Source organism: Trachypithecus francoisi, unplaced genomic scaffold (genome assembly GCF_009764315.1).
Source record: "Trachypithecus francoisi isolate TF-2019V2 unplaced genomic scaffold, Tfra_2.0 Lachesis_group10, whole genome shotgun sequence".
Classification (NCBI taxonomy): domain Eukaryota; kingdom Metazoa; phylum Chordata; class Mammalia; order Primates; family Cercopithecidae; genus Trachypithecus; species Trachypithecus francoisi.
In genome coordinates this window covers 70,500,921-70,513,233 of record NW_022681455.1, presented here as the reverse complement: position 1 = coordinate 70,513,233, position 12,313 = coordinate 70,500,921, and the positions used below count along the sequence as shown (strand labels likewise).

At 46.1% G+C, this 12,313-nt stretch overlaps 1 protein-coding gene across 3 annotated transcripts in view; it reads left to right on the top strand.

Moving 5' to 3' along the window:
• Positions 1-581: 581 nt before the first annotated feature.
• CGAS (cyclic GMP-AMP synthase) overlaps positions 582-12,313 on the top strand; it is a 31,498-nt gene continuing 19,766 nt past the window's right edge. Inside the window, exons 1-2 of one of the 3 annotated variants that reach the window (XM_033217672.1) lie at positions 582-1,388; positions 8,052-8,271. In XM_033217672.1, the coding sequence (XP_033073563.1) occupies positions 729-1,388; positions 8,052-8,271 (880 nt within the window). In that variant the 5' untranslated portion in view covers positions 582-728. The remainder of the gene's footprint in view (positions 1,389-8,051; positions 8,272-12,313) is intronic. The other 2 variants (XM_033217670.1, XM_033217671.1) reach the window with 2 other exon arrangements.

The window sequence follows — 12,313 nt, the reverse complement described above, 5'->3', positions numbered from 1 at the left end:
TTTTTCTTTTTTGAGACAGAGTCTCGCTCTGTAGTACAGGCTGGAATGAAGTGGCACGTCTCGGCTCACTGCAACCTCCGCCTCCCGAGTTCAAGTGATTCTCCAGCCTCAGCCTCCCCAGTAGCTGGGATTACAGGTGCCGGCCACCACGCCCAGCTAATCTTTGTATTTTTTAGTAGAGACGGGGTTTCGCCTTGTTGGCCAGGCTGGTCTTAAACTCCTGACCTCAGGTGATCCGCCCACCTCGGCCTCCCAGATTACTGGGATTACAGGTGTGAGTCACTGTGCCCAACCAACACACACACATATATATGTGTGCTGTGTGTGTGTGTGTGTATATATATATAATTTATATATATTGCTGGGTTGCCAATGCTGGTCTCAAACTCCTGAGCTCAAGCGACCTGCCCGCCTCGGCCTCTCGGATGCTGAGGTTATAGGCGTGAGCCACTGCGCCCGGCCCTACCTCATCTTCTTAAGACAGGGTCACGGATTGCCCTGGAGGGTTAGAAACTTCGAGACGTTTGTAGCATCAGTAAACGCCGCGGCCAGCCTCTTCGCGGCATGGGCGTGGCTCGCAGCGACTTCCCAGCCTGGGGTTCCGCTTCGGCTCACACACACTGTGTGCCCGCCAGTAGTGGTAGGTTTCCAACTGCTACTGCTGGCTCTTCCTCTTGCGGCCTTTTCCTGAAACGGATTCTTCTTTCGGGGAATAGAAAGCGCCAGCCATGCAGCCTCGGCACGGAAAGGCCACGCGGAGAGCTTCCGAGGCCGGAGCCACTGTCCCCGAGGCTTCCGCGCGGAGTGCCAGGGGCGCCCGAACGGACCCCAACGAGTCTCCGGCTGCCCCCGAAGCCGCCCTGCCCGAGGCGGGAAAGTTCGGCCCCGCCAGGAAGTCGGGATCCCGGCAGAAGAAGAGCCCCCCGGACACCCAGGAGAGGTCGCCCGTCCGCGCAACTGGGGCCCGCGCCAAAAAGGTCCCTCAGTGCGCCCAGGACGCGCGGCCCTCTGACGCCACCAGCGCCGCTGGGGCCGAGGGGCTGGAGCCTCCTGCGGCTCGAGAACCCGCTGTTTCCAGGGCTGGTTCTTGCCGCCAGAGGGGCGCGCGCTGCTCTCCGAAGCCAAGACCCCCGCCCGGGCCCTGGGACGGGCCCAGCCCCGGCCAGCCGGTCTCGGCCCCCATTCTCGTACCTCCCTACGATGCGGCGCCTGGGGCCCGGAAGCTGCGGGCGGTTTTGGAGAAGTTGAGGCTCAGCCGCCTGGATCTCTCCAGCGTGCCGAAGGTGGTGAATGGGGTTGTGGGCCACCTGCTGCACAGATTGAAGTGCGAGTCCGGGTTCGGAGGCCTCGAGAGGCTGCACACCGGGAGCTACTATGAGCACGTGAAGGTGAGCTGCTTGGCGCCCGCCCGCGGGGCCCCGCTGCTCAGCCTTCCGCAATCCGCAGTTCGCAATCCTTACCTCCCCCGGGTCGCGCCCCTCACTTCCCTTCGGAAGTAACTTAGATTCTTGCATGTTTTTCGGTAGCCTGTTCTAAATAAAACGACAAACCGTTCGTTTACTCATCTACACATCCAACGATCAGACAGCCAACCGGTACTGATTGCTGCCTAATTTCAAGACACTGTTCCCGGGGTAATTCAAATGTATGGGTTCATTCATGCAAGCCGACATGTATCGAGTTTCTGTAACAGGGCGGTGTTTGATGGTGTGGACCTGAGGTCCCAAGTCAGATATTGACTTGGATAATTTGAAGTGGTCTGTTAAAAATTCCACGTAGACTTTTTCGTTTGAGGAAGACCTCTTACTCCATAGAAAAAAATACCTTCAATTTCTTTCCCCCTCTTCCTCCCTGCCCTCTCCTGCTATCCTGTCTATCCCCAATTTCTTATACAGAAATCTTGGGAAGCTCACAGTGTAATGTTAAACAAATAAGAATATTCCCTACAGATACTAAAAAGCATGCTTTCTAGATGCACATTCCGTATAATTGCTTAGACGTGTGTATTACACAGCTCCATTTGTTTGTGGGTGATTGAGTCATTAATCGTTTCTGTGTAAATCGAAAGTTTAGAAGCAAGTTCCTGACTGGAGCGTGTTTCCTGCCCAGCAACAGATTTCTTTCTTTTTCTTTCTTTTTTTGAGACGGAGTTTCGCTCTTGTTATCCAGGCTGGAGTGCAATGGCGTGATCGCGGCTCACTGCAACCTCCGCCTCCCAGGTTCAAGCGATTCTCTTGCCTCAGCCTCCTGAGTAGCTGGGATTACAGGCATGAGCCTCCACGCCTGGCTAATTTTGTATTTTTAGTAGAGACAGGCTTTCTCCATGTTGGTCAGGCTGGCCTCGAACTCCCGACCTCAAGTGATCCGCCAGTCTTAGCCTCCCAAAGTGCTGGGAGTACACGTGTGAGCCACAGTGCCCGGCTTCTTTTCTATTATTTTCTTTTCTCTTCTTTTCTTTTTTCTTCTCTTTCCCTCCCTCCCTCCCTTCCATCCTTTCTCTCTCTTTCGTTCTTTTCTTTCTTCTTTTTCTTTTTTTGACAGAGTTTCACTCTTGTTGCCCAGTCTGTAGTGCAGTGGTGCCATCTAGGTTTCACTGCCACCTCTGGCTCCCGGGTTCAAGCAATTATCCTGCTTCAGCCTCCCAACTAGCAGGGATTATAGGCGCCTGCCACCATTTCTGGATAATTTTTGTATTTTTAGTAGAGACGGGGTTTCACCGTGTTAGCCAGGCTGGTCTCGAACTCTGACCTCAGATGATCCACCCGCCTCGGCCTCCCCAAGTGCTGGGATTACAGGCTTGAGCCACCACGCCCGGCCCAGACTATGTCTTGAGCATGATACTTTTCAATTAACTATGTTACTTTTCAGCATCAGATGTCTCTGATTGAGCATGATTCTTATTACGTACGTATCAATTCAGTTCAATTACTGTATATGGCGGGTCCAAAGGAAAAAGAAAATTACCAGGTAGACATTCAGAAGACAGTCTCCATTCAGAACCACTTTGTATGTGTGTGGTTTTTTTCGTTTGTTTGTTTGTTTTGTTTTGGTTTTTTTTTTTTTTTGAGACGGAGTCTCGCTCTGTCACCCAGGCTGGAGTGCAGTGGTGCCATCTGGGCTCACTGCAAGCTCTGCCTACTGGAGTCACGCCATTCTCCTGCCTCAGCCTCCTGAGTAGCTGGGACTACAGGCGCCCGCCACTATGCCCGGCTAATTTTTGTATTTTTAGTAGAGACGGAGTTTCACAGCCAAGCTGGTCTCTATCTCCTGACCTCGTGATGCGCCCGCCTTGGTCTCCCAAAGTGCTGGGATTACAGGCCTGAGCCACCGTGTCCGGCCCAGAACCACTTTGTTTTTAAAAATTATGCCAATGAAAAGAAATCCGGTGAAATTTGTTTAATCCAAAACTTTTTCTTTTTCTTTTTCTTTCTGTTTTTCTTTTTCTTTTTTTTTTGAGATGGAGTCTTTCTGTCACCCAGGGTGGAGTGCAGTAATGTGATGTTGGCTCACTGTAACCTCTGCCTCCTGGGTTCAAGTGAGTCTCATGCCTCAGCCTCCTGAGTAACTCGGATTATAGTCAGGTGTCACCTCACCTGGCTAATTTTGTATTTTTAGTAGAGACAAGATTTCAGCATGTTGGCCGGGCTCAAACTCCTGACCTCGATCCACCTGCATCAGCCTTTCAAAGTGCTGGGATTACAGGCGTGAGCCACCGCACCCGGCCTAAAACTTTTTCTATTACTGATTATGAGATATATGTGGGCCAGGTACCGTGGGCTCATGTCTGTGATCCTAGCACAATGGGAGGCTGAGGCGGGAGGAACTTGAGGCCAGGAGTTTGAGTCCAGCCTGGGCAACATAGTGAGACCCCAGCTCTACCAAAAATAAGTTAAAAATTAGCTGGATGTGGTGGCACACATCTGCAGTCCCAGCTACCTGGGAGACTGAAATGGAAGGGTCATTTGATCTCAGGAGGTCAAGGCTGCAGCGAGGCCTGCTCACATCACTGCGCTCCAGCCTGGGCAACAGCAAGATGCTGTCTGAGTGAATGAATGAATGAGATATATGTGTTTGTTGTAGAGCTGACCCACTGCTCATCCACCAGCAGGCTTGTACAGCTCATTAGCTCCCCTCCTCCTTACCCCTCTCCTCAGCCTCTCCCATATTCTCATTTGTCCCATATTTTATTTTAATTTAATTTAATTTTACTGTGAGATGGCATCTTCCTCTGTCACCCAGGCTGGAGTGCAGTGGCATGATCTTGGCTGACTGCAACCTCTGCCTCCTGAGTTTAAGCAATTCTCCTTCCTCAACCTCCCAAGTAGCTGGGATTACAAGCTTGATTAACCATGCCCAGTTAATTTTTGTGTTTTTAGTAGAGACGGGGTTTCACTATGTTGGCCAGGCTGGTCTCGAACTCCTGACCTCATGTGATCCGCTTGCCTCGGCCTCCCAAAGTGCTGGGATTACAGGCATGAGCCACGGTGCCCTGCCTCTTGTTCCATATTGATGCTCTAGGAAAGTCAGAAAAGCCTATAGAAGAAAATATTGCTCCTATTTTATTTGCTGTTATCATTTTGATGTATTTTCTTCTTTTACACACACACTTTGATCTGTTATACTTACATTTGCATTTCAAAATTGGATTCCAAGTTCTTTTTTATGAGTCAAAGGATAGACAAAATATACTTCTCAGTAATTTATTTACATGGTTCCATGTTGACACATATCTCATTCATATATTTTATTGTAGTTTATCAAATTCTAGGTTAAAAAAAATCTTGAAAATATGTGGGAAGTTTCTTGTAGAAATTCCCTGTAGAATTGTCAGTCCATGGCCGGGTGCAGTGGCTCAAGCCTGTAATCCCAGCACTTTGGGAGGCCGAGACAGGCGGATCACGAGGTCAGGAGATCGAGACCATCCTGGCTAACACGATGAAACCCCGTCTCTACTAAAAAAATACAAAAAATTAGCCGGGCGAGATGGCGGGCACCTGTAGTCCCAGCTACTGGGGAGGCTGAGGCGAGAGAATGGCGTAAACCCGGGAGGCGGAGCTTGCAGTGAGCTGAGATCCGGCCACTGCACTCCAGCCTGGGCGACAGAGCGAGACTCCGTCTCAAAAAAAAAAAGAATTGTCAGTCCATATGTTCTTTTTGTTCTAAGTGTTAATGTACTTTACTATTTATATAGTTTGGACTGGGTGAAAAGGTTACATAGAAATCAATTAATTTTAGTGTTTGTTTGTTTTTGTTTTGTTTTGTTTGGAGACAGAGTTTCATTCTTGTCACCTGGGCTGGAGTGCAATGGCGTGGGTGGCCTTAGCTCACTGCAACCTCTACCTCCCAGGTTCAGGCAATCCTCCTGCCTTAGCCTCCTGAGTAGCTGGGATTACAGGCATGCACCACCATGCCTGGCTAACTTTTTGTATTTTTAATAGAGATGAGGTTGCTCCATGTTAGTAAGGCTGGTCTCAAACTCGATCTCAGGTGATCCACCCGCCTCGGCCTCACAAAGTACTGGGATTACAGGCGTGAGCCATCATGCCCGGCCAGTGGTTTTAAGTAATGGTATATTAACTGGTAAAGAATAGGAACAAACTACAGTAACATGAACAGTGAAAATGAATTACGTAAATAATGTTGAACAACAACAACAAAAAGAACGTGAAGGAATACATACAGCTGATGCAGCAAGACAAGGAAAATAAAGGCATAAGTTTGGAAAAGGAGTGATGAAATCGTTATGTGTAGATGACTTGATTGGCTTCATTTATAAACTGTTGGAAATAATTAGTAAATTAGCAAAATTGCTGGTTGCAAAGTCAATAAACAAAAATAAAAATATTTCAATATACTAACAAGGTTAAAAACAAAATGAAAATACCATTTAGAATATCATCAAAAATATCAAAGCTAGGTCCATTGGTGCATTCTGATAGTCCCAGCTATTTGGGAGGCTGAGGTGGGAGAATCATCAGGCCAGGAGTTTGAGGCTGCAGTGCACTGTGATCTGTCTGTGAGTAGCCACTGTACTCCAGCCTAGAGACCCCATCTCTAACAAATAAAAATTGAAAACTTTGGCCAGGCATGGTGGCTCACGCCTGTAATCCCAGCACTTTGGGAGGTAGAGGCAGGCAGATCACTTGAGGTCAGGAGTTTGAGACCAGCCTGGTCAACATGGCAAAACCCTGTCTCTACTAAAAATACAAAAATTAGCTGGGCGTGGTGGCATACGCCTGTATTCCCAGCTACTGGGGAGGCTGATGCAGGAGAATTGCTTGAGCCCAGGAAGCAGAGGTTGCAGTGAGCCAAGATTGCTCCATTGCACTTCAGCCTCTGTGACAAGAGTGAAACTCTGTCTCAAAAACAAACAAACAAAAATTGAAAACCTGAAAAACAATTTAAAAATCAAATATTTAGGAATAAATCTCACTAAAGATATTCAAAACTTAAAAACATAACTGGGTAAATTTGAAGAGGAAGTAATTGACAACTATGTCGTGTTCATTTTTCCTCAAATTGATCTGGATTTAATGCAATCTCAGTCGAAATCTCATCAGTTTTTTAATTAAATTGACAAACTGATTTAAATATTTATTTATTTATTTATTTATTTATTTATTGAGACAGAGTCTCGCACTGTCACCCAGGCTAGAGTGCAGTGGCACGATCTCGGCTCACTGTAAGCTCCGCCTGCTGGGTTCACGCCATTCTCCTGCCTCAGCCTCCCAAGTAGCTGGGACTACAGGCGCCCGCCACCACTCCTGGCTAATTTTTTGTATTTTTAGTAGAGATGGGGTTTCAGATTTATTTATTTATTTATTTTTGTTTTTATTTTTATTTTGAGACAGAGTTTCACTCTTTTGCCCAGGCTGGAGTGAAGTGGCTCGATCTCAGCTCACTGCAACCTCCGTCTCCCGGGTTCAAGCAATTCTCTTGCCTCAGCCTCCCGAGTAGCTGGGATTATATGCGCCTGCCACCACACCCAGTTAATGTTTGTATTTTTAGTCGAGATGGGGTTTCACCACTTTGGCTAGGCTAGTCTCGAACTCCTAACCTCAGGTAATCTGCCCGCCTCAGCCTCCTAAAGTGCTGGGATTACAGGTGTGAGCCACCGTGCCCAGCCTGATTAAAAGATTTATATGGAAGTGCAATGGACCTAGAATAGTTTAGGAAATTGTACGGGAAAAAATGTTGGAAGATTTACTATACCAAAGAGCAAGACTTACCATAAAGCAGCCTAATTAAGCAGGTGTTATTGATGCAGTGATAGAAAAATAGGCCAATTGAATAGAACGTTCAGAAAGAATCCTGCACATATAATTCAATGTAGTACACAAAATATGCAGCAATGTAATTCAGTAGGGAAAGGTTTTTTTTTTTTTTTTTTGAGATGGAGTCTTGTTCTGTCACCCAGACTGGAGTACAGTCGCACGATCTCGGCTCACTGCAACCTCTGCCTCCCGGGTTCAAGCAATTCTCCTGCCTCAGCCTTCTGAGTAGCTGGAACTATAGGCACACACCACCACATCCAGCTAATTTTCATATTTTCAATAGAGACGAGGTTTCACCATGTTGGCCAGGATGGTCTCGATCACTTGACCTTGTGATTCGCCTGCCTCAGCCTCACAAAGTGCTGGGATTACAAGTGTGAGCCACCGTGCCTGGCCCAAAGGATGATTTTTTTTTTTCAATGAATAATGCTGGGTCAATTGGGTATCTGTATAGGAAAAACATGAACCTTGATTCCCTGCCACATATCATACATGAAATTTAATTATAGGTGTGAGCCACTGCACCTGGCCTAAAATCATTTTTAGTTGTAAAAATAATGCTAGGTCATGGTAAAAAAATGAGTGTGGATCCTACAAAATGAAACAGGTAATACTCTTCCATCTCCTGCCAGCTCCAGTAGTCGCACTCCCAGAGGGAATATATAGACATTATGAATCTTGCTTTTTAAAGTAAAGTTTTAAGTGGAACTTAAAACTTCCAGTCACTTGGAAAACATTCATAAGCAGATATTTCAGTGCTATTTTTCTATTTCTTAGATTTCTGCACCTAATGAATTCGATGTCATGTTTAAACTGGAAGTCCCCAGAATTCAACTAGAAGAATATTCTGACACTGGTGCATATTACTTTGTGAAATTTAAAAGAAATCCAAAAGAAAATCCTCTGAGCCAGTTTTTAGAAGATGAAATATTATCAGCTTCTAAGATGCTATCAAAGTTTAGGAAAATCATTAAGGAAGAAATTAACAACATTAAAGGTAAGATTTTTGCCTTTTGATTCTTAAAGGTTTAATTATACCTAGTAATTGCCAATGTGCACTCACCTCCTCATGTTTCTTGACCTCTCTGCAGTAAGAAAAAGGGCAGTAGTGAGGTCAAGAAACATCAGTAGAGGAGTGTACATTGGCAATTACTAGGTATGACTGTTCTCTCCTTCTAGAAACAACACTCTGCTTTTCATTTAGTCTGCTGCTTGTGCCACTGGGTATATGTGCCTGCATAAAATTGATGGGACCTCTTTAAAGCTCATAATCTAATTGTAAAAACATACAACACAAATTGCAGCGAGTGCTCTGAAGGGAATAAACTGGGAAAAGTGATAGCAATTAGGGTGGAATGGGGTGGTAGAGCCAAGCCCTGAGGCAGAAAAAAGAGCTTGGCAAGATCTAGGAACAAAAAGAGGCTCTTGCGGAAAAGATGAAGTGACATGAAATGAAGCTAAAGAGGCGGCCAGGGACCAGATTCTCTACTGACTTGTAGACCCTGAAAAGGAGTTTAGATTTTGTTTTATTTTATTTTTGAGACGGAGTCTTGCTCTGTCGCCCAGGCTGGAGTGCAGTGGCATGATCTCGGCTCACTGCAACCTCTGCCTCCCGGGTTCAAGCGATTCTCCTGCCTCAGCCTCCCAAGTAGAGGGGATTGCAGGCACCCACCACCATGCCTGGCTAATTTTTGTATTTTTAGTATAGATGGGGTTTTACCATCTTAGCCAGGCTGGTCTTGAACTCCTAACCTCATGATACACCCGCCTCAGCTTCCCAAAGTGCTGGGATTACAGGTGTGAGCCACTATGCCTGGCCAGATTTTATTTTATTTTATTTATTTTTATTTTATTTTATTTTGAGATGGAGTTTCACTCTTGTCACTCAGGCTGGAGTGCAATGGCCCTGATCTCAGCTTAACTCAACCTCCACCTCCCAGGTTTAAGCAATTCTCCTGCCTCAGCCTCCCGAGTAGCTGGGATTACAGGCGTGTGCACCACGCCAGGCTAATTTTTGTGTTTTTAGTAGAGATGGGATTTCTCCATGTTGGCCAGGCTGGTCTCAGACTCCCGACCTTGGGTGAGCCACCCACGTCAGCCTCCCAAAGTTCTGGGATTACAGGTGTGAGCCACCGCGCCCGGCACCAGGTTTTATTATCTGATCATTGAGAAGCCAGGTTTTCATCAGAGAGTAATGACTGGCTTTGTATTTTTAAACATTTACTCTGGCTTCTGAGGACAGATTTTATAAGAAGGCAAATAGGAAGATTAGAAAGGAAAATGATGTAATAGTTCAGGTAAAAGATGGTGGCAGCTCAGATGGGGTGGGAGTAGGGTGCTGGGATTGGAGCAACAGACAGGTCGAAGCTGTAGCAGCACTTGCATCTGGATTAAGCATAGGGGGTAAGAGAGAGGATTAAATTAAGATGGTTCCCAGGTTTCTGGATGGTGCATCTGGGTGGATTGATTGTGTGCCATTTTCTGAGATGGGAAGGACTGAGGCAAAACATAGTTTGGTATATGAATTAAGTTATGTTTATTGGCTTTGGATGTATTTGGTTGTAGATTCCTGTGGTACATCAACATCAAAGTGGATGTGTTAAGTTTGTAGCTGGATATAGGTTTGGAGTGCAAAGGATACCTTTGGGCTGCAAGTAAACATTTGGGAGTCATCATCATATAGGTGGCTTTGGGAATGGATGAAATACCTAGGCAGAAAGTGTAAATTCATACATCCATTAATTTAATCAATATTCATTGATTATCTAACGTGTAGGTGTTCTAGTTATTTAGGATTCATTAGTGAACAATTAGATGAAGATCTCTACCCTTCTGTACTTTATAATCTTGCAAGCACAGGCATACAATTAATAACAAATGGAAAAAATGATTATCTTGTATACTAGAAAGTAGTAAGTGCTATTGTGAAGAAGTATAGCAAAGTGAGAGGGATCAGGAATGTGGGAGATGGAGGTCGGGGGGAAGTTGCAATGTTAAGTAGAGTGGTAAGAAGAGAATTCCATTAGAGTTTGGGAAGAAGAGAATGAGCAAAAGAAGAATATGAGTGTTTTATAGAAGGAGCAGTCAGTGTTTGGAATGCTACTGACATCCAGAAATCCATTGGATTTGGTCTTTGGTCTTGTGGGGTTCTTTGGTCTTCTGGGGTTGACAAGAGAAATGTCAGTGGGGTGATGGATACGGAGTGAAAGGCAGGGTTGCAGTGGAGATAACATGTGTAGGCCACTCTAGAAAGTTCTGACTGGGCTGAGTTTGGTGTCTCAGCACTTTGGGTGGCCAAGGCAGAAGGATCGCTTGAGCCCAGGAGTTAAAGACCAGCCTGGGCAACAAAGTGAGAGTCCATCTCTACAAAAAAAAATTTTAGGCCAGCCGTGGTGGCTTATGCCTGTAATCCCAACACTCTGTGAGGCCGAGGTGGGTGGATCACAAGATAAGGAGTTCGAGACCAGCCTGGCTAAGATGATGAAACCCTGTCTCTACTAAAACTACAAAAATTAGCCAGGCATGTTGGCACACACCTGTAATCCTAGCTACTCAGGAAGTTGAGGCAAGAGAATTGCTTGAGCCCAGGAGGCGGAGGTTGCAGTGAGCTGAGATTGCACCACTGCACTCCAGTCTGGGCGACAGAGCGAGACTCTGTCTCAGAAAAAAAAAAAGAAAGAAAAACAATGTTTTTTAATTAGCCAGGGGTGGTGGCATGTGCCTGTGGTCCCAGCTACATACAATGCTGAGGCAAGAGGATTGCTTGAGCCTAGGAGGTTGAGGCTGTAGTGAGCCATGTTCATGCTATTGCACGCCAGCCTGGGTGACAGAATGGGACCCTGTCTCAAAAAAAAAAAAAAAAAGTATGGGCTGGAAGGAAGCAGAAAGATGGGTGAGTATGGAGAGGAGGAAGATGTAGGGTGAAAGGAGAGGTATACCCTGTAACCCTCAGTATGAATTTCAGAATAATCTAGCAGGGAGGGAGAGATTGCTGATGTAGGAGAGGGAATAGTTGAAGAGCATGATACTTGAGAAGCTGAGAAGGAAGGGATCCAGAGACCATGTGCAGAGGTGGCCTTTGAAAGGTAGATGGAGGGCCAGGTACAGTGGCTCACACCTGTAATCCCAGCACTTTGGGAAGCCAAGGCAGGCAGATCATTTGAGCTCAAGAGTTCAAGACCAGCCTGGCCAACATGGTGAAACCCCATCTCTACTAAAAATACAAAAATTAGCCAGGTGTGATGGTGCATGCCTGTAATCCCAGCTACTCAGGAGGCTGAGGCAGGAGAATCGCTTGAACCTGGGAGGTGGAGGTTGCAGTGAGCTGAGATCACACCACTGTACTCCATCCAGCCTGGGCTACAGAGCGAGACTTTGTCTCAAAAAAAGTAAGGTAGATGGACACTTACTTCCTCAGTGGTAACAGGAGAGGTGGCCAGGTTTGGGTAACAGGTGGCCAGGTTTACAGATTTTTCTAGTATTTTCTCCTTTGTGTTCTACTTCCTCACTGTGGAAGTCTTATCTGAGAGTAGTAGTCTTTACTGCTTATATACCCCCAACTCCCAAAGCCATCTACATTTCTGACCATAGCCACAAACCTAGCAACCATCTCCACTTGAGTGTCCCATAGGTATCTAGAGCTCATTGTGTCTCATGAAGTTCAGCTTGGCCCAATCTTTTTTCTTCCTGCTTATTCTATTTTGGGGAATGGAACCAACATCAGTCACTTCCTAGGCCAAGATCCTGGGATGGCATCCCAAGGCTCCTACTTTTCTCCTCACATCATACTCAACTCATGACCAGTTATGTTGATTTGAACTTCTTTAGTTGCTCTCATTTCTTCCCCCGTGTCTTGATGCTCACTGCCTCTGTGCTGCCATGGCACCCAGCCTCTGTGCCGGGCTGTTGCTGTGGTCTTTTTGCTGCCTGTCTCTTCCCTCTTGCCCATCTGGCCTCTTCTCTAGGCTTCCCTCCATTCTGCAATCTATAATTTGTAATGAAAATTTAATGAGGTGCTTTGGCACATGCCTGTAATCCCA